This window comes from Leguminivora glycinivorella, chromosome 15, assembly GCF_023078275.1.
Source record: "Leguminivora glycinivorella isolate SPB_JAAS2020 chromosome 15, LegGlyc_1.1, whole genome shotgun sequence".
Taxonomy (NCBI): domain Eukaryota; kingdom Metazoa; phylum Arthropoda; class Insecta; order Lepidoptera; family Tortricidae; genus Leguminivora; species Leguminivora glycinivorella.
In genome coordinates, this window is record NC_062985.1 from 9,848,890 (window position 1) to 9,872,044 (window position 23,155).

The 23,155-nt window shown below is 36.7% G+C and overlaps 1 protein-coding gene across 1 annotated transcript; it reads left to right on the forward strand.

The window, feature by feature from the left end:
• The first annotated feature begins 202 nt into the window (after window positions 1–202).
• LOC125234252 (arrestin domain-containing protein 17-like) lies at window positions 203–21,551 on the forward strand. Its single transcript, XM_048140459.1, has 8 exons — window positions 203–397; window positions 866–1,033; window positions 1,944–2,152; window positions 11,122–11,304; window positions 19,215–19,400; window positions 19,911–20,357; window positions 20,633–20,702; window positions 21,175–21,551. The coding sequence occupies exons 1-8, from the start codon at window positions 283–285 to the stop codon at window positions 21,231–21,233; spliced, it is 1,437 nt and encodes a 478-aa protein (XP_047996416.1). The 5' UTR covers window positions 203–282; the 3' UTR covers window positions 21,234–21,551.
• Window positions 21,552–23,155: the final 1,604 nt, after the last annotated feature.

Genomic DNA, 23,155 nt, shown 5'->3' on the forward strand with positions numbered 1-23,155 from the left:
ATTATCTTAATCTTCATTTCAGATAATTTGAAGACCTATGTTTTCAGCCATTAAATTCATGTTCATTTGTGTAAGTGAAGTTGTAAACAACTTGTGGTATGGTAACACCGTAAACGTCAAAAATCTATTTTTTAAATTTTGTATCTTGTATGTTCTGTTCTGTCACTTCTGTCAAATTAATTTAATTTGGTTTCTGGGCGCGGGCGGGACCGGTGTCGGCGGCTGTGTCGTTGAGTGGCTCTTTATTTGCTCCTTTTTGTTTGTGTTTGTGTTACTTTTAACATGGGTTTTGATGAAGGAAGAATCGTCCTGGACAGTGACAATGGGTCATACTTTGCTGGACAGACGGTTCATGCAAAATTAGTTTTTAACCAAGACAAGGTGAAAACTTTTCGAGGTAAATATAATACAGAGCCACTTATAAACCTGTTGTTTTCGGCAATGAGATTACATTGATTATAATTTTATTTAATGATTTACATTTTTAACGTGGTTTTGTTTCGTTGTTGTGGTTTAATATAAAAATATGAAACTACCTATTTTAGATATAACTTAGTCCTAAACTTTAATTTTGTAATGGATAAACTGTTTCAAGAATTTTGGACGCAGAATTCCTGACCATTTTATAAGAATTTAATGAATTTGTATCCCTTGAAACAATTCTCATGATTAGTATTATTTATTCAATTATTACTTTTTTATTAAGACACTCGGACTAACAAGGCTTTTGGACTCGTTCGCTTTTCACCAGTGTATAATAATAACGCCGGCTTTAATGTTTCTTCCAAAAAAATGTGATCTCCTTACAAATCAAAAAAATTACCTCATTTACCGAAGTGTACATTTATATTACTTACAATTTTAGGTATATATGCAAAAATAAAAGGTTTCTGCAAAGTTCACTGGACAACTTCACACTCGAGGCAGGTCCCTGATGGCAGGGGTGGGCACCGTACAGAGCACTACACTGAGACACATGAGTCTCATGAGGTCTATGTTGAAAGGAAGATTTACCTTGTTGGAGGGGAAAGTGGTAAGACAATTTAAATTTAACCTCTTAAGGCCCAATGTACATTACAATGTACATATTGTTACAATCGAGTTTGAATCTTTCACGAACCAAATAAAGTAGAATTTCCATTGATACATTGATTTTTGAAACAAACGAAATTTGTACCAATTTACTTATAGAACAATGTTCAAATTCAAAATGGGAAAACTAACTATGGTGGGCCTTACGAGGTTAAGTACCTAATATATGACTTCAAGTGATACAACTTGTGTACGGCAAATTAAAAACTTTGACTTACGAATGTTGTCCTGATAGATTGCAAATAATTTTTCAGGCTATTACATTTTAGGAGGACCTTGTGTATGCTTTTTAGGGTTCCGTAGTCAACTAGGAACCCTTATAGTTTCGCCATGTCTGTCTGTCCGTCCACGGATAATCTCAGTAACCATTAGCACTAGAAAGCTGAAATTTGGTACCAATATGTATATCAATCACGCCGACAAAGTGGTAAAATAAAAAGTGGAAAAAAATGTTTTGTTAGGGTAATGTAAAGTGGGGACTGATTTTTTTTTTCATTCTAACCCCAACGTGTGATATATTGTTGGAAAATATAAATTCATTTTGTCATTTTCAAAAAAAAAAAATTACCTACCTATAACAAATTAGTCCAATCTCTGGGTAGAAAAAATACAATTATCTATTAATAAATAATACAATAATAATTATGCTGTTCTATGGGTTTGACTCGAAGGTCCCAAATGTCTTTTGTGAAGTAAAAGCAGAAGAGTTTGCTATAGAAACTTAAAGTCCGTTTTTCTGTGACTCTCTCATGATGACCTGCACCAGTTCTTTTCAAACCACTCTTAGGCCTGGTGTATGCTGAAGTATGTGTATCTTTGTTGTTAAGTAACATCTCAACTGTAACCAACAGGCGAACACAGAATACAACCAGGCAAACATGAATACCCATTCAACTTCCCACTACCCGCAAACTGTCCCTCATCCTTCGAGGGTGAGTATGGCCACATCCGGTACGAAATCAAGGTGGTTGTGGACCGGGCTTTCAAGACTGATCAAGAGAAAAAGGTCCGCCTGAGTGTCATAGCCCCATTGGATCTCAATGCGGATCCTTATTGCAGTGTAAGTAGATTTTTAAAATTCATCATCGTAAACAAACATATGTAACTTTCCATGACAGAAGGCTCCATAATTATTCTTGAAGTTCACTAACTATATTTTCAACAGAATTTCTAACAAAAATACGGCCTTATTACAATAGGCGCCATTATCTATGTAAACCGTTTTGCTTGTGCCAACTATTGTGTCACTTTTGTATGTATGAGAAATGTAAGTGCTGCTATGATAAAAAATATTTAGTTCCGTTTGTACTTTGGTGGAAAGGTACCCTAAAGGGCCAGCAACGCGCATGCGGAGGCTCTAGAGTGGCAGGCGCCATAGGCTACCGTGACTGCTTATCACCAGGCGGATCATACCCGTATTTACCATGGTGTGGTACCTATGAAAGAAATTACATTGCTGAAATTTATGTTTAAATCACTTTTCTTTGTCAAATTTATGATTTTTATCAGTTTTTACTTTACCGAAATAGAGGAATATTGTTATATTTTTGCTAAACATTAACGCTATAATTTTTTTTTGCCGCTTAATTCCCCATAAGTTGATACCAGTAGGCCTAGCACATGATGGCCGCGGGACTATGTCGCCGCGAGATAGATCACACGTCTTTGTCTAATCGTATTAATGACATAAGGACAAGTAGTCTATCTCGCGGCGACATACTCTCGCGGCCATCATGTGCTAGGCCTGCTGAGACGATTTTTAAATTTTAGGATTTTTTTCCATAGTAATTTTTCATACAACTTTTGGCGGTCGAAAAAACGCATTTTGCACAAATATATTTTACTATATTTTTAGTATTTCAAAAAGACACACACAAAGAACTAAAAAAACCAAACTTCGGTTCTGTGGGAATTATTATGACCCCTCCCATACAAATGCTCGTACAACTCCTCTACTATTAGTTTGGGGCTAGGTTGATCTAGTGTAAGGTGTCCCCCAATATTTGTGAGTGTGCATGTGTGTGTGTGTTGTGAGTGCAAACATCCCACTTTGTCGATTGCTATAAAGCCGCCAATTATGCTAACTAAAAATGTGGTGTTTTATTATTCATAAAAATCATAAATTCTGCTCCAATACTTGTTGAAGTGAGCAAACATGTAGCAAACATACCATCATCAACATTATGATGAACTTGACGACCGGTCTGGCGCAGTCGGTAGTGACCCTGCCTGCTACGCTGCGGTCCCGGGTTCGAATCCCGGTAAGGGCATTTATTTGTGTGATGAGCACAGATATTTGTTCCTGAGTCATGGATGTTTTCTATGTATATAAGTATTTATATATTATATATATCGTTGTCTGAGAACCCACAACACAAGCCTTCTTGAGCTTACTGTGGGCCTCAGTCAATCTGTGTAAGAATGTCCTTATGATATAAAAAAAAAACCGGCCAAGTGCGAGTCGGACTCGCCCACCGAGGGTCCCGTACAAACTTTCTTTCAAACTATTATTTTATTATTTAGAGCCTAATGTGTCCCACTGCTGGGCAAAGGCCTCCCCCCTCTTTTTCCACTCATCCCTGTTTGGAGCAACATCTGGCCAATCTTTCAAAAAGGAGTCCAAGTTATCCCGCCATCGCCGACGTGGTCTGCCGGTTCCCCGGTTTGACTCGTGGGGCTCCCATTCCGTGGTTATCTTGGCCCACAAGTCGTCCGGCATTCGGCAGACGTGGCCAGCCCAGTCCCATTTTAGCTTAGCCGCTTTTTGAGCTACGTCTATTATTTGAGTCTTAGAGCGCAGCGTGGTGTTTCGGACCCGGTCCCTTAACTTTACACCTAATATGCTGCGCTCCATAGCTCTTTGGCAAACCCCGAGTTTGGACTGCTGAGCTTTTGTCAAAGACCAAGTCTGAGCACCGTAGGTGAGAACTGGAAGTACGCACATGTCCATGAGCCTACGTTTGAGTGACAGAGGTAGGTCTCCCTTCATCAAGTGCTTCATCGACCAATAGCTCTTCCAGGCGTTTTCAGTGCGTCTCTGTATCTCTTTGTCCTGTCGCGCCTGGAAAGAGACTATTTGGCCCAGATAAAGGTACTCCTGGACATATGCGATGTGTTCTCCGTTTATCTCAATCCTACGTTGTGTGCTTTGATTGGTCATGATCTAGGTAGTTCTTTCAAACTACCTAGTTAAAATAATCTCATGTTTTCATATAACTCTAATGACTTGACTAGAAGACAAAAGTATAGGTACTAATGAGCATTATTGTGTATAGCGCCATCTCTTCGTGAATTCGCTAACTAATTTGCGCGACCTGTATACTATGTTGGTTTTTCAGGGATAATTCTTTATAATGTTAACCGATTTAAACAGTTTTTACTTTATTGGAAAGAAGACGGTTTACGTAACATCTCTTATTAATTTGAAGTACGATATACATTCGCAAGGGTGGGTAACTTGAAAGTAAAATATGAAAAGTTTTTTGTGAATTAAAAAAAAAGTTTCCAAGAGACAAACACGATTATATTTTTCCTGTAATATTTAGCATAAAACCAATGTTTCCTAAAATTTTCATAATTTTTAGTTGGTAAACTTCGGAGATAATGGGGGGGGGTGGGAACGGTATTTTTTTTTTACATTTTCCTTCAAAATTCTTTTTTTTTCCACAACAAAAAAATTATAAAAAATAGTTTATTTACGTTCAATTTGCGCTCTTTCTAACGATATCCCACTTGATCTAGTAACTTGAAATTTACAGTTTGCCCCCATTCATTTTGGCCATTTTCTACAATTAAAATTCATAAATTAAAAAAAAAATATACTTTCTATTTGTAGAGGTTTACAATGTTCATAACTATTCCAAATTTCAAGTTGATAGCATTAGTAGTTTTCGAGATATTTAGGAATGTGACAGACGGACAGACAGACGGACAGAGTCGCACCATAAGGGTTCCTGTTTGTATACCTTTTTGGTACGGAACCCTAAAAACACTAAAGTTGTAAGCCAACCTTGGGTGGTTTACAGTATAGTACCTACATGTAGTAACATTTTCATGAGGTATGATGCATGTAAATTACCGACCCGTATTGCATATTGCACTCATAGATAAGTAATAAAAAAATAACTCAGTTATCATTGCACATGTACATACGTCTGGTTTAATGGTATTAGGTGTCAGGTAACAAAATTAAAATTTTGAAAAAGCCCCGACATAGTGGACCGATTTTCATGAAACATGGCTAAGAACACTTCCGACTAACTCAGCTTTCAAACAAAAAAAACTATATCTAAATCGGTTCATCCGTTCGGGAGCTACGATGCCACAGACAGACAGACACACACGTCAAACTTATATCACCCCGTCGTTTTTGCGTCGGGGGTTAAAATTCAGATGCCTCACTATCCTGCAATCTCTAAAATCCCGTATTTATCTACTTGGTGGTTTACTGTCTCGGACAGTCTGGGGTGGGTGACGGAGATCTAGATTCTTATTGAGTTGGTCAAGGGCGGATCCAGAAGTCACGGGCCTTGGGTTGGGCATACAATTTCGACCACGTGCGAAAATAATTTAAAATATAACCACGTGACCGTCAGTACAAAGCTGGAGCCGCAAAAGCGAAAGGAAAAACAGCGCTAACCTAACCACAAAATGAAAACCCCCGACCGCGACATAGGTTGACCGATTTTCATGAAACATGGCTAAGAACACTCCCGACTAACTCAGTTTTCAGACAAAAAAACTAAACCTAAATCGGTTCATCCGTTCGGAAGCTACGATGCCACAGACAGACACACACAGACAGACAGACACGTCAAACTTCGTCGTTTTTGCGTCGGGGGTTAAAAATGAGACAATTACAAGTTAGGTACAATTATAGGTTGGGTAATACACAGGAAAATAATTAAGAACTGCGGGTTTCACCGCTGAGATCTTCCTCAAGTATTGACATAAGAATACGTATACTTAATGAGAGGCACCTTCCTTGTTTTTTGTATTGTAGGCCAGATCACAAGCAAAACTCATTAATCACCACCTTAAGTTCATAGCCATTGTGTTGTAAACCATATTTATTTTAATAAGTACTCATACTTACTGATTTAAAATAGGTTGTTGTTGAAATACTTACTTTTAATAGTTAGTGAGTTTTTCTTGTCGTCTGACGATATATCCATAGACTACTTAGCAACGGCTCGACATTCTTTCCACTTAGGCATATGAAGTAATAGAATTGGGTTTTTTACTATTATTTACAATCAGGCCTATCGCCAATGGGAAGGCAGGTCGAGAGGAAAAAATTATTTAATCAGCGCTATTAACTTTCATACATAAACTCTCGCCCTATATTCCCAAAAGGGTCGGATTGAAAACATAAAACTCCAAAAGTTATGGTGCCACTGACACACTGACATTTTATCCCGCCAGGCGGTGCCTGTGCAAGTGCCTAGGCATGTTACTGTCATTTAGTGAGAGAGAGAAAAAAAAATCATCTTGCTCTCACGTATGAAGTTCTTTATCTGGGCAATGGACTAATAAGGTGGCGTCATCTGTCGTAACTTTTGGGTGTGCGTGCCTCCTCGTGATATTGCGGTGACGGTTCCGCTTGTTTTGGCATAATTTTACAATTAAGAAGTCTTTTTGGCATAATCTATATTGGCATAATTCACCTTTCGCATAATCTGTTATGGCATAGTATAGTTACGCATAATTTGTCTAGGCATATTTTTGTTTGTCCGAATATATTTCATGCATAAAGGTTATTCGCCGAATGGTTTTATGCATAAATTATTTCTGCATAACGTGGTTTAGTCGAAATTTACCACGCAGAGTTTTTATCATAGGTAATACTACTATATTAATGTTGCAGTTCTAACCGAACCTAGCCGAAATTCTTGACAAAATGTTGTATTTGTTGAGGTCGCATTCTAACCTAACCAAACCGACTCTCTTGACAGCATTTAGTATGGGTTGATATATATAGGATTTTAAGAAATATGCCAAATACAATTATGCAAATCTTATACTTTTAAACGAGCAATTCTTGTATATTTATTTATTTATTTATTTACACTGACAATCTCGGAAACCGCTCTAACGATTTCGCTGAAATTTGTTATGTGGGGGTTTTTGGGGGTGAAAAATCGGTCTAACTTATCCTTAGGTCCCGGAAAACGCGAATTTTCGAGTTTTCATGCGTTGTTCTTCGCGCGCCATCTCGTGTGCAGTAGTTGTACTGTTAAGACAGAATTCTTTCGGTCGATGTAAGTACTATTTATTGCAAACACTAGATGGCGACACAGGTCAAGGCTAAAACGAATAGAAAAATAATTTGAGTTTTTGTGGCGAAATGCGCGCCATCTCGTGTGGAGTAGTTGTGTTAAGGCTGAGAATTTTTTCGCTCGATGTAGGTATTATTGATTTTTGAACTAGATGGCGACACATGTCAAGGATACGAAATTAACAGAACCGAGCGAAGCTCGGTCGCCCAGATTTAATTTTATTCATAAAAAACAATCGGCGTAAACAGAATTATGCGAACTTATTTTCGGACAAAGTAATATTCGTATTATTTTAGATTATGACAAATAAGTTTTCTGCCAAATTAACATTCGTCGAAAATCGATTATGAGGGTCATTATTTCAATGCATGAAACTGTGTTCAGACTTGATGTGCAGAAAAGTATACGTAGTAAATTACATTTTATTAACTTTACGTGTTTATTTTGTTAATACTATTATCGTCCAATAATGTTTTTTAGAATATTGTAAGATGTTTTTCTGAAATTGCCGATTTACGTAATAAACATCACGCTACGTGGTCAGTTCGGATGAGACATCTTCTACTGCTCACTACTGTTAAAAATACATATTTAGCAAAAACGCAATGTTAACTATACACCGTGTTTCACTTAACACTAAAAACCTGAAAACAGTTTGTTCAGAATCGAGAGTAGAATCGATTGACCTATATCTTGATGGGGGTAATATTTTTATTTAAATTTGTATTATTAGTTATTTTTTAAGTGCCTATTCTATTGTACTCGTAAGACAACATTGTGTATATCGAATTGCTAGAGGTTGTTTACCTTTTTCAGTATTTAGGGGTATTAATACTGGCTGGTTACTTGAACGATTATTTTTTCCGCTACGAGTTTGACGTTGTTTGTCAGTTTAAACTTAATGTTTATCATAAGTCATAACAAATTGAACTCGTACCTAATTACAACCTTGTCATTTTGAATATTGGGTTTAAATTTGCTTACCTGTCCAATTTGAAGTTTACTGTGACAAAGCTTTAAAGTGTTTTACAATGACATCTTAGCTGTCTATTGGTAAACCTTATGTCGTTGCAGTAACGTACACAAATAAATAGTTTTATGGTTTATGGTGGAAGTTAGCAATTATTTTATTGAGTGTAGAGCTAAAAGTCAAGTAGAGCTGTACAGAAAATTAAAAATTCAATTTAAAAAAAAGTAACCATCAGATTAAAAGATGAATACTCTAGATGAGTTTAAAAAAATAAAAATCAGTTGGGGTGTCTGAGGTTTTGAGTGTTACCGGAAACACGGTGTATATACTTATGTGGAAGTAAGTTGGCTATATATAAAACAAAAGCACAAAAAATACAGCAATGATGAATATCAATATTGACATGATTTAATTTGTTCCTAAAACCATCATCACTCTCGTGGTCACTCATATTTAGTAATATTTTTGGCAAAAAAACTGGTCACATCGTAGTATTTATACGTTTTAAATACATTAGCAGCACCGATACTCTGCGTCAAAAGTTTGGTAAATAGTTGGACACCGATGACGGACATCATTTATGATTAATAAAATGATATTGTATCTTGTCAAGTCTGTGTCAAAGATCGTGCGTCACTTTTGTTGACTTAAGTTTAGGTAAGTGTTTAATTATTAAATTATATTAATATGCTTAATTCATGCTTTCTGGGGTTAATTTACACGTCGACCATGTAATTCCGTTATAACTTAAAAACTATTCAGTATAAATCCGTTAAAGCAGACTATCGTCACTTTCGTGGTCGTCACTTTCGTGGTCGTCACTTTCGTGATCCGCCACTTTCGTGGTCAAAAGTCACTTTCGTGGTCGGACACTAATGTGACTTTTGACCACGAAAATGATGCATCGGGAGATGAATTTGTTAAATTTAATTATTAAATTAAAGTTCTTTGTAAGATATATGCTTATAATACTTTGACATGTGTGACACCTATATGTAGAAATAGTACGAAGTGGTAAATATTAGTATTTTGGTGATTAAATTAATAAAATAAGTTTTACAGTTCAATTAAGCCAAAATGTCTGAAAAAATTTAAACGGATGCTAATGTCATTCATAGCAGAAGTAAGGTAGTAAGCTAGAGAAAGGTATTAAATAAGAAAAGAAAATGGATTATTATTAAAAAAAAAAACTGTTTAAATACAAAGCTACGCGAAAAAAAAACTGGAGGGATCGAGCTAAACGTTACGGGGATAGAATAAAGCAAAACAAGCCAAATATACTAAAAGAGTTATTAGAGAAGAAACGCCACCTTAAAGTGAAATATCAGAATATAACCCGTCCCCTACGCGCGCGTCTGCGGGTAAAAAAGCGACTCTTAAAAATCGCAGAAAATTAAAACACGATTATGTCGATTATTTAAGAAGAAAGGTGCAAATATTAGACACTATATTGGTAAATTTAAATGACAGATAAGAGAAAAAAAAACAAAAAACAATTTAAAAGAGCAAAGAAAAGCTTGAAAAAGGAAATAATATGAAGATCAAAACAATATACCCAAGGAAAAACGAAATCGATTAGTAAACTTAGATTAAATAAGACATAGTTAAGTTTTATTTAGAAGACATCGATATCTGTAGATATCTGCTGGCAAAAAAGAGAAAATAAGCTTATTAAACAAATACACCGTAACGTTCTGGAACAACGCGATCACAGGAAAACCTTTACTCGGAAAAACCTTATTCGAAAATCATCTAAGTGACAATTCAACTAAAAGTCGGGATGTTTGATATGAAAGTGTACAACATGCATACCATACCGATCTAAAAATAATAGGTATCACATTTAAAACAATATTTGATTCAATTACAGTGATTGAATTCAGACGTTAAGGCGTAGACTAAGTTGGGTAACTAAAGTGATGATTTGAATTCGTCACTTTCGTGAGCAAGTCATTTTTATTTTTTTTAATTAACGTGCAATGTTTATGTCAAGTTCATTGCTACCTGACTGATTGCAATCGATGGTTCCTAAATCATGTTATAACTGTAATTTCTATTGTATATGTAAAAGGCTTAAAATCTGATTAAGTGTTATTTTTCGTGGTCATCACGGTCACTTTCGTTACCACTAAATATAGTTTTTTGAGTTTTTTTTACATAAATAATTATTTTTGATCTCTAACACCATTAAAACTTTGATTTGTATATCTGACTACATCCATAATAAACAAAAAACTAATCAAAAAGAGCATTTTTGTTTTTGAACATTTTTAGAACCCCTTGAAATAATGACCCATGAGAAGTATGTTTTGCGAAAATCGTTTCGGACAATTAAAGTTATGCCAAATAGAGGGAACCCTGCGGTGACAGGTTGCTTGCCTATTTTCCACACCATAATTAAACCCATATTCCACAGTCGATTTCTACGACATCCACGGAAGGGGTGTATAAAAATTCTAAACCTGTCATCACACGGCCACGGGCCTTTAGGCAGCGTTCCCACTTAAGCGTCGCGTGTCTCGGGGCGCGCAACGGACGTCTCCGCCACGCCGCCTGAATGTAATTCAAAAAACGTCTCCTCAGTACATTTTGTATAGGAAGGACGTAAGACGCGCCCCCAGGCGGCGCGGCGCGCGCCACATTTAGGCGGCGTGGCGTTATTACATTCAGGCGGCGTGGCGCGGACGTCCGTTCCGCACCTCAGGACATGCGTCTCTTAGATGTGACCGGTCCCTTAGGCACTGAATGTTGGCATGACAATAACCCGACATCATTCCACAGGAACCAATCGAGATCGAGATGAGCAACACCTACTGCTGTTGCTGCATGAGTCGCGGTGCCTGCGAGACCTTAGTCAAGCTGCCCAAAGGGGGTTACTGCCCTGGACAGACGATTCCTATTGAAGTCAGCTGCGAGAACAAGGGCAATGTTGACATTGAGACCCTCTCCTTTTCTATTGAACAGGTAACTATAAGACACGCGCGTCTTTTGATCGTTGAGTACTCAAACGTTGCATCGAGAAGCAGACATGGAGATGACTAGACGCCTGACGCTCTAGAGATGCTAGTGTGTGTTCTGGGCTAGAATGGTGGGTATGACCTTAGTCGAGCTGCCCAAAAGGGGGTTACTGCTCTGGACACACGATTCCTATTGTAGTCAGCTGCGAGAACAAGGGAAATGTTGACATTGAGACCCTCTCCTTTGCTATTGAACAGGTAACTATAAAACACGCGCGTCTTTTGATCGTTGAATACTCAAACGTTGCATCGAACATCAATTATGTAGATGACTAGACGCCTGACGCTCTGGAGGCGCTATAGTGTGTGATCTGGGCTAGTATGATGGATACGCCGGCCGTCCTTAGTAAAGCCCAAAGGGGGTTACTGCCCTGGACAGATGATTTATATGGAAGTCAGCTGTGAAATAAGGGCAATGTGGACATTGACACCCCCTCCTTTGCTGTTGAACTGATAATTATTACAGCTATTTACAGGAAGAAAACGGTTTACAGTAACACAACATCCACTTCTTTTCCTAAGTCACAGCTCTTATCCTTGTGTACCAAGGGCCTTGTGTTATCCTTAGGGAAGCTGCCCAAAAGGGCATATTGCCGTAGACAGACCATTCCTATTTCAATATTTCAAAGCCAGTGTTAATGAAAATGAAAGAATTGAGAAAATGGACCTTGTGAAGTCCGGGCCATAGATGGGGACATTGGGGACCAGGAAAAGAGACACGTCACTACATTAATATCGTTTGTAATGATAATATTTAAATTAAAAATATTTTAATGATTACTAATACATGTATTTTTTTTTAATAATAAATAAATAATTATCTTAGATAACATTATTTTCTACAATAGGCGAGACTAAAATAACTAATTAGTCCGTCAGTTAGATTATCAAATAATTTTAGACACGTATTTTTTCTTTTTTCTCGTAAACGAAAAATGACGACGGTACAGTGCGTTGAAGTTTCGCGTGACGTCACGCCTAGGTACAATTTTTACTTAGAAGTGATTTTGACGCTCTATATCTTTGTATTTTTTCATTAATTAGAAAAAGCGAAAAATATGTGTTCAGTATTTTAGGACGATCTAACTGACGGACTAAACAGAATGCCATTTTTTAGGGTTCCGTAGTCAACTAGGAACCCTTATAGTTTCACCATGTCTGTCTGTCCGTCTGTCCGTCCGTCCGTCCGTCCGTCCGTCCGTCCGTCCGCGGATAATCTCAGTAACCGTTAGCACTAGAAAGCTGAAATTTTGTACCAATATGTATATCAATCACGCCAACAAAGTGCAAAAATAAAAAATGGAAAAAAATGTTTTCTTAGGGTACCCCCCCCCCCTACATGTAAAGTGGGGGCTGATTTTCTTTTTTTCATTCCAACCCCAACGTGTGATATATTGTTGGATAGGTATTGAAAAATGAATAAGGGTCTGCTAAGATTGTTTTTTGATAATATTAATATTTTCGGAAATAATCGCTCCTAAAGGAAAAAAAAGTGCGCCCCCCCCCCCTCTAACTTTTGAACCATATGTTTAAAAAATATGAAAAAAATCACAAAAGTAAAACTTTATAAATACTTTCTAGGAAAATTATTTTGAACTTGATAGGTTCAGTAGTTTTTGAGAAAAATACGGAAAACTACGGAACCCTACACTGAGCGTGGCCCGACACGCTTTTGGCCGGTTTTTTAATGTAGTCGTCATCCCTATCGGGACTTCCCCGTAATTTGTCTATCGATCCATTGCAATACAATACTAATGATACTTCGTGCATCATGCATTGCATGCAGTGAAAGATTTCTTATCAAAAGTGCATTCCAAAGTCAAGTTACAATGTTGTCGTGTCGTGTGTTACCTTTCGGATATCCTTTGCCTTTGGGATTTTACTGTAGTAATATAAATCAAGTAGGAAGAAAAAAAATCGGAACTTAAGTAGGCGCCATTAATTTGACAGGTAGCAGCAAAAATGGTCCAGCAAACTGTAAATGTAGTTATTGCCTGTGTAAGATATTATGTATTTTATATTTAGGTAGGTTCTACAATGTCCTTAATGAAACCGTGGCCTCAATCTCGCAAAACTAGTTTTGGTTCGTAAAAAAGGGAAAGCAAACCTACCCATACCATACCCGTCCCTACTGTATATACTTACTTTGGTAAAGATATCAAACTGTAGACAGTTTCTACTCTTTAAAAAGACTGTAGGCAAACTACATACCTACATCAAAAAGTGTACAGTAGTGTCTACCTACAGTATTGTGAGTTTTTAAAATACATATTTTATTTTATGAAATGTTTATGAACCGTCCGGCAATCATGCTGGCATATATTATATCTAAACATCTTAGCTCTATATTATCTGTAGGCACTTTTTCGCCTTGGAATAGATATACATCCCTATCAATCCTACCACACACTGTATACGAATGTGTAAGGTCGCCGTATTGCAATGTCATTCATTTCGCGATCGTGTTTTTTTTTTGCGTCGGTGACGTCATCTAACCGGCCGGCGCCGGCGTACAATGGGCGGCTTGAATAAAGATAACTAAGTGCAGATGGGTGAATCAACTTTTCTTTGCCAGCAAAATTTCGCATACTTCGACTACATGTGGTCAGAAAATTTAATTGGGATTTAGTCTAATTAATGTATACTTATTATATTAAAGACAAATATACTAGCTACGCAATACAACATGTAATTATAGGATTTCCTATTTTATAACTTTGTTTTGAGCAGTGACCCAGTGGACATAGCTGTCCCTCACTTTTGTATGAAAAAAGTGTCTCTTCCACTGGGTCACATATTATTTTTCACCTCACTAGCTCGGAAAGGACTTTTTTATTCTTTAAAAACAGATAGCACAATCGCATTTTATCCACAAGAGTGCAAAGAATATTTGAAATCCGAACGTGACATTAGTTACTTTTTTAAATATAAATTCTTGTAAAGGCATGTCCCAGACGGGACAATTTTCTCCCTGTGCTTAAATTGTCTTAACAAATCATGTGATGTGAACGTAAAAATAATTTCATATCGAATTGTATCCGACTAAAAACACTAAATTCAAACAATTTTATAACATGATTTTACCATAAAACACTTGAAATCGTACAAAAAATTGTATTTTTGACTTTTCCACTGTACTTATTCAGAACGCACCTTAAGTAACATTGCGATCTCAAAACACGTGAAACGGAACGCACCCAAATAGATTTTTCTTCTTGATTCTTAATTTGAAACTTTTGTGGTGTCGGTGGGTGCATAGTGGAAATTGTAATAAACGCAAATTGACTTATTTCTGTGCAATTATATTCCAGTTGTTTTTTAACCCCCGACGCAAAAACGAAGGGGTGTTATAAGTTTGACGTGTCTGTCTGTGTGTATGTCTGTCTGTCTGTCTGTCTGTTTGTCTGTTTGTCTGTCTGTCTGTCTGTGTGTATGTGTGTCTGTCTGTGGCATTGTAGCTCTCGAACGGATGAACCGATTTTGATTTTTTTTGTCTGAAAGCTGAGTTAGTCGGGAGTGTTCTTAGCCATGTTTCATTAAAATCGGTCCACTATTTATCGCAGTCGGGGGTTTTTTCAAAATTTTAATTTTGTGGTTATATTGCGTGTTTCTTCGCTTTAGTGAGGTGAAAAGTTATGTGTTACACACGGGATGCAAAGTTATTTTACCTCGTGTGTATTGCAACACTCTCTACGCTCAGGATTCTATTTTTGAACTACTCACTTCGCTCAGGATTCTATTTTCGAACCACTCGCTTCGCTCGTGGTTCAACCATAGAATCCATTCGCTAGCTCGTAGTTCAACCCTAGAATCCATTCGCTAGTTCGTGTTGCAATTCCACGTTGTATGTACCACCACGTTTAGTTGCATATTAAAATTATCAAAAAACGATCTTAGCAAACCCTTATTCATTTTTAAATACCTATCCAACAATATATCACACGTTAGGGTTGGAATGAAAAAAAAATTCAGCCCCCACTTTACATGTAGGGGGGGTACCCTAATAAATCATTTTTTTCCATTTTTTATTTTTGCACTTTGTCGGCGTGATTCATATACATATTGGTACCAAATTTCAGCTTTCTAGTGCTAACGGTTACTTAGATTATCCGCGGACGGACGGACGGACGGACGGACGGACGGACGGACGGACGGACGGACGGACGGACAGACAGACATGGCGAAACTATAAGGGTTCCTAGTTGACTACGGAACCCTAAAAATGAATCGTTTTTAAATTTTTCCCTAATTGGTATACGTGAAATAAGGATCTTTATTCACGATGGTAAGGTTAAAAATCACAAAAGTAGACCTAATAATAAGTAAGGGTAATTCTTGCAAAAGGCAAGAAAAAGTTGATTCACCCAGATAGTATTTTGGCAATGATGTCGCAAAAATTACTCACGGATAGCATTTTGGCAATGATATCGTAAAAAATACGCACAAGCATTTAATTTGGTAAACATAAAGAGGAATGTTTTCTCAATTTTAAATAAATTGGCATAACTGTATCTACCGTTACCTACCTATGTATACCAGTCTCACTTTAATTACTTAATTCATTTAGTCATACTTGTTATGGAGAATTTTTGGCCAAAAGCTGCACTTTTGGATGGAAGCAAGCCGGTTTGCATGGTGATAGTAGACATCATAGTAAACGATTTTTTCCGAGGATATCGAAATTTCATCCCTTAGGAAGCCGAGCGTAGCGAGGTGTTTTATGAAAATTAAAAAAATTCTATCTTTTTATTGTATCGTCCGATTTTGACAAAACGTATCTCAAATGAAAGGTATTGATTTGTGTAATTTAAAAAAAAATACAAAGAAAAAAAAATTAAAAGAAAAGTAAGAAAAAAATAAAAAAAGTAAATTTACGTCTCGCACTGAATAACTTCAAAGAATGACAGACAAAATGTACAATGTCGATATTATACGAGTTTTTTTTAATCGAAGACAGATAAATTTTTAGTTGAAAACTGAAGACCGCATTGAAATCAGATTAGCATTTTTTAAGATACAAGTTGCCAAAGTTGGGAAAGATCGCTTTATATGGCCACTTTGAAATTCCTTTGCCAGAAAGTCAGAAATAATATGTTTTTCTGACACAGAAAAATACATAGTAACAGTACACATCAAAATAAAATTAAAAATTCCGAGGATATTATAATTTCATCCCTTAGAACGACGAGCGTAGCGAGGTCGGTTACGAAAACCGAAAAAAAAATCTCATTTTTTTGTACGTCGTCCGATTTTGACAAAACATTTTTCATTTGAAAGGTATTGCTTTATGTAACTTAAAAAAAATATTGAAAAAAATTGGAAAAAAAATGTAAGATTTAAAAAAAACCTTAATTTTCGTATCACTCTGAATAACCGCAAAAAACGGTAGACACGGTGTATAATTTCGATATATGATTTTTTTAAATTAAAGACAAATATATGCATGATTATAAACTAAAAACCGAATCGAAATCGAATCAGTAGTTTTTAAGATGCAAGTTGTCAAAGTTGGCTTAGTTTGTTTATATGGTCGCTTATAAATTCCTTAGCCAGAAAGTCAGAAACATTATATTTTTCTTACAGTTAAAAGTATGCATAGGTAATAGACATCATAATAAACAATTTTTTACGAGGATATAAAAAAATCATCCCTTGGAAAGCCGAGCGTAGCGATGTCTGTTACGAAAAACAAAAAAAGGCAGTTTTTTTTTATTGGATCGTCTTTCTAAGGGTTTCTACCCTTAGAAACTTGCATCTTAAAAACTACTGATTCGATTTCGATTCGGTTTTTAGTTTATAATCATGCATTTATTTGTCTTTAATTTTAAAAAATCATATATCGAAATTATACACCGTGTCTACCGTTTTTTGCGGTTATTCAGAGTGATACGAAAATTAAGGTGTTTTTCAATCTTACATTTTTTTTCCCATTTTTTTCAATATTTTTTTTTTAAGTTACATATAGCAATACCTTTCAAATGAAACATGTTTTGTCAAAGAGATTTTTTTTTCGGTTTTCGTAACCGACCTCGCTACGCTCGTCGTTCTAAGGGATGAAATTATAATATCCTCGGAATTTTTAATTTTATTTTGATGTGTACTGTTACTATGTATTTTTCTGTGTCAGAAAAACATATTATTTCTGACTTTCTGGCAAAGGAATTTCAAAGTGGCCATATAAAGCGATCTTTCCCAACTTTGGCAACTTGTATCTTAAAAAATGCTAATCCGATTTCAATGCGGTCTTCAGTTTTCAACTACAAATTTATCTGACTTCGATTAAAAAAAACTCGTATATCGACATTGTACATTTTGTCTGTCATTCTTTGAAGTTATTCAGTGCGAGACGTAAATTTACTTTTTTTTTAATTTTTTTCTTACTTTTCTTTCAAATTTTTTTTCTTTGTATTTTTTTTAATTACACAAATTAATACCTTTCATTTGAGATACGTTTTGTCAAAATCGGACTACACAATAAAAGGATAGAATTTTTTTAATTTTCATAAAACACCTCGCTACGCTCGGCTTCCTAAGGGATGAAATTTCGATATCCTCGGAAAAAATCATTTACAATGATGTCTACTATCACCATGCAAAGCGGCTTGCTTCCATCCAAAAGTGCAGCTTTTTTTTCATAACTAGTATGACTTGTATTAGGCAAAATTATGTAGTTATGTCTAATGACCTTATTACTCATTGAGATCTAATTACGAATAAATCTCAGAAATATCTACTAATGTCGGTCGGCATTTTGGTTGTAATCTTTTAATGACCTTGTTTTGTCGCGATTGTTAATTTATCTTGCAGTTCATTTGTAGAGGCGACTCGGGGATTAATAAGTAGCGAGTTCAACTTACAATTTGTAAACCTTAATACAAAGCTTTAAGGTATAAGATTATAAAGTGTTTACTTCTCTCGAGATTTGGCACTTGTATTGATTTTAATCTCAATTTCAAAAACTTAGGCATTTCTTGACTCTTAGAACTATAAAATAATTCCTGTGGTCATATTTGTTTAATTAGATTAAATAGCAGTTCGTAATTTAAAAAATATGTGACAAAAAAGAACAGCCATTATGAAGAAATAGTTCTTCCAGTAAAATCCAGTTAGTTGTGGCTTCATCGAAACCAAAACAGTAAAATACGTAAGCCAGCGTTCCCACTTAAGCGTTGCGTGTCTCGGGGCGCGCAACGGACGTCCGCGCCACGCCACCTGAATGTAATTCAAAAAACGTCTCCTCAGTACATTTTGTATAGGAAGGACGTAAGACGCGCCCCAGGTGGCGTGGCGCGCGCCGCGCCGCTTGGCGGCGCGTCTTACGTCCTTCCTATACACAATGTACCTACTGGGGAGACGTTTTTTGAATTACACTGAAGCGGCGTGGCGCAGACGTGCGTTGTGCGCCCCGAGACACGCGACGCTCTGATGTGGCCGGTCCCTAACAGGTTGATACACAAAAGCTGTAATGAATGGAATGAACGAAAAGACTATTGTGTTAGCGACACTGACACCTGCATCGGTAATTCGGTATACAGTCGACTGTCAAGAGAAGAGCTATTAGTTTATTGGTTATGGTTAATCTGTCACACACATAGATATTTTCATTCACTCATTCGTTTCATTCGTCTACCTAATTTTGAACCCAACCTTATAATCTTCTTATTCTTCCTCGGTTCCTCATGGCTAAAGGGTCGCGACCACATGAGGTCGTTATTTTGCGCACTAAAGCTCTCCATTGATCACGGTCTTCTGCAGTTCTAATAATAGGCGCCTGTGTCAATCCCTGGCAGGCCTTCTTAACGCTGTCCACCCAGCGGGTTGGTGGATGGCCTTATATAATAGAATACATTGTTTCAGAACACTGTCTTTCACGCAACACACCGCCCCGGCACTAAGACCAGAGAGGACACAGTCGCTAAACTAAAAAAGGGTCCCATTCCTGGCAACACGTCTCGCACTTGGACTGTGGAGATGGAAATGCCGACAATGGACTTGTATAATGTGGCTGGTTGCCGGTACATCGATATCGACTACACTTTCGTGGTAAGACTTTTTGGGTAACCCTAAAACCCTATCTTTAAATATTTCCTGGCGATTACCTTTATTTGTGACTTCAACATGTAGCTGCTTAGTGCATACAAAGTAAGAGCAGCGAAAACAAGCCCGGCCTCTTTTCAACAACACATATTGAACCTGGACCGTGGAGATGGAAATGCCGACCATAGACTTGTACAATGTGGCTGCTTGCCGGTAAATTAATATCGACTACACTTTCGTGATCAGATCTTTAGGGTAACCCTAATTACCGTTATGAAACCCTATGGTTAAATCTTTTCAGGCATTTACTATTGCCGGGTTATAATATGTATCTAGCTAGACCACAGTGTAAAAGCAGCGAAGGCATAGGGTAACCCTTTTGCTATTTACTTTAATGAAACCATATATATTACAGTCTTACATTCCTAGCGTCTATTAAGCAGCCAATCGCGTTTCCTGACGTCCATAAGGAGGGTACACTAACGGATAGGGTAATCAATCTTTTTTTCCCCGCAGGTGAAAGTATCACCAGACGGCTGCCACGAAGACAGCAAAGAGCGACGCCGAATCGTCGTCGGCAACATCCCCCTCCGAGGCTACCAAGACAATATCCCCAACCCAATGCAAGACCAAATGCCAAAACAATTAGAGAACTATCAAAACGCCGCGCCCCACTTCGGTCCTGTTGTCAACCAGCCGATGCCTTATCCTGCTCCTAGTCCTTACCCTAGTAACCCGGGTAACCCGTACCCCGGTGGTAACCCATACCCTGGCGCGAACCCACCCTACCCGAACGCTAGTCCATACCCCAACTCAAATCTTGTATCTCCGTACCCGAATCCTCCATATCCTGGAAGTAACTCTGCGTACCCAGGAAATGCGCAGCCGGTTTCGCCCTATCCCCCTCCGTACTCCGCTGTGCCTTTACTGCCGCCTGGAGCGAACGTGCCATATCCTACAGGGGTAAGATTTAAAAAAATAATTACCACTATCGTTTTCTTTTTGTTTTTAATGCATAAGTTTGAGCTCATGTTTTAAAATGGAAATTAAGACGGTTAAGTATTTCGAACGAGTCTCCAGCTAAGATAATATTGTGACTTTTTCAATGGGGTTACCCAAACCCTTTGGTTAATTTTATAGTTTTAACACATCAAAGATATCACAACTATCACAAGGAAGGAATTAAATAGTAATGTTAGAATGCCGAAAAAACTACTAACAAATCTTTTTATTTTCAGCCTACTAGCCCGTTTGTCAACGCTAGTGCCCCTGGTCTGGTTCCAGCTACGCCGGATTCTGATGAGAAAAGTAAGTCCATAATTTTAAATAACGAAAACATGCTTTTAGCTCTCAGGTATACGGTCTATAACCCTTGGCTTTATGCTACATGGATATTGAATAATGGATCTACTGGTGACTATCGCGATAAATTCAAATTCATATTAGTTTTTAACCCCCGACGCAAAAACGAAGGGGTGTTATAAGTTTGACGTGTCTCTCTGTCTACCTGTCTGTTTGTCTGTCTGTGTGTGTGTCTGTCTGTGGCATCGTAGCTCCCGAACGGATGAACCGATTTAGATTTAGTTTTTTTTTGTCTGAAAGCTGAGTTAGTCGGGAGTGTTCTTAGCCATGTTTCATGAAAATCAGTCCACTATGTCGCAGTCGGGGGTTTTTTCAAAATTTTAATTTTGTGGTTAGGTTATGCTTTATTCCCTACATTCCTGGATGTATTATGCAATATAGTACATACATACATACTAAATGGCATTTTCCTTTTCAGAAAACCCGATTGATGACAGCTCCAACAATCCTCCTTTCAACCCTAACTATAAATCTTAAAAGAAGTTAAGTCCTAATTGTAATTTACGCCCAAATAATTTAATTATGAGCGTCACAACAGTTACATTTTAAAGGGTTAGTACTACGGCTACATACTGCTTGTGTAAAATCAACATAATAATATCTGGATACATAAATATTTTTAGGTACAATGACAACATCATCGCTTTATCAAATTAAAGTACACCATTAAGATTTTTTACTTTTAGTTAGGAAAAGGCAGTGTGTATTTTGAAAACTAACTTTAAGAAAAAAAAAATCAGTCAGATAACTTTAGGATTTTTATTAAGAAATATGATTACGATTAATCTTTCTTAGTTTAAGGCTGCTTTCAAAAAAAACGTCAAAATAATGTAAAATTGATAGTTTTAGTCGGTGAAATACTACACTTTCCGTTATCCAATAGATTTATTTAATTCAAATTTCAGTTAGAGCATCTTATTATCTTAATTTTTACAAGACTGGATTTTTGAAAACCAAGTCACTAAATTAATTATGAATTTTTCTCTAAAGCACGTTTAGAAAAACTCACGTATAGAGCTGAATTAGTCGATCTTATTTGTAAAATTTGGACAATTTTGATTACTAAAACAGGTAAATTTATAATTCGTATACCCTGTACTACAAACTTCTCAGACTACATTTTTATTATAAGGTTTAAAAAAAGAGTAAACGAGGCTAAGACGAAATAATTTTTTTTCAGAAATTACTTAATATTAAGTGACAATTTCTTTGAAAATCTACATCACATAGAAATATTTTTTGTATTTAATGAATCTGCAACGTTTACTTAAATTGCTGTTATGCCTTAGTGATTATAAATTGCTATTATTTATTTTTGGCAATTTTTTGAAAACGAGCCTTCACCGGTACAATTATTACCACTTTTGGACATTTTCTCATATTTTGTTAGACCAAGTAGAAAAAGTCCTATAATGTGATATATATTTGTAAACTACTCGCAAAGCCCTTTAATTTGATACCATACACGGTATGATCAACCGCTCGGTTGCGATTTCAATGTTTTTCACACGAAAGCCCTCTTAAGAACAGTCCTTGTTTATGGGTCTTAAGTGGCATACATTGCATTTAAATAAGTATTGCCTTGTTATGCTAGACTGCAGAACCACATTGAAGGTTCTATTAACTTTTGGTGCTTAATATTGTAAGGGGTACTTATAAACGCCTTTTTATTGTATACGTATTTTTATTATTGTAGTAACTTAAAGGCCAGTGACTTTGATGTTCTTATGCTAATGCTTACGAAACTGCTGTACGTAAAGCATATTGCATGTAGATGTAGTGTTTTTATAGAATATTTACAATTTGAAAGTGATAGATCTGTGCATGTGCTAGTATTTAAGGAAGTGAAAACTAGAAGGGTTCGTTTTAAAACCTACTTACTTGGCTGGCGCGATAACCCAAAATGAGTTTTGGCCTCCAACACAAGAGCACTCCACTTTGCTCGGTCTTGAGCGGTATCGCGCCAGCTTTCGCCGACGCCGAGCTCACAGAGGTCAACCTCCACTCTATCCGCCCAACGATATTTTGGGTGACCAGCAGAACGGCGTCCATTCGGTCTTCCCAGCTAGGCTCTTTTGACTGCCCGATCTTCACTCATCCTTTCAAGGTGACCTAGCCAACGGAGACGATGAGCTTTGGTTTCACCTATTATATTTTGCTCGGCTACTAGTTCTTCGTTTTAAAACTATGATTATTCATAGGGTTGCAAAAAAACGGTTTTTTTTCTGGCTTGAAAAAAAAAACCGTGAAAAAAACGGTTTTTTTCTGGAGTATGTTTTTTTTCTAAAGTACGAAATCTGAAAATTTTGCAAAGCAGTTAATACTTTTATACGGTATTTTAGACTTAATGTTAACTATTAAACGAATTTAATCAAATAACTTTAATTTCTGGTCTTATA

Coding starts and splice junctions, on each gene's coding strand:
- LOC125234252 (XM_048140459.1), top strand. CDS start 283: ATGGGTTTTGATGAAGGAAGAATCGTCCTGGACAGTGACAATGGGTCA. Junction 398..865: donor CAAGGTGAAAACTTTTCGAG/GTAAATATAATA, acceptor TTACAATTTTAG/GTATATATGCAAAAATAAAA. Junction 11,305..19,214: donor TCTCCTTTTCTATTGAACAG/GTAACTATAAGA, acceptor ACATTGTTTCAG/AACACTGTCTTTCACGCAAC.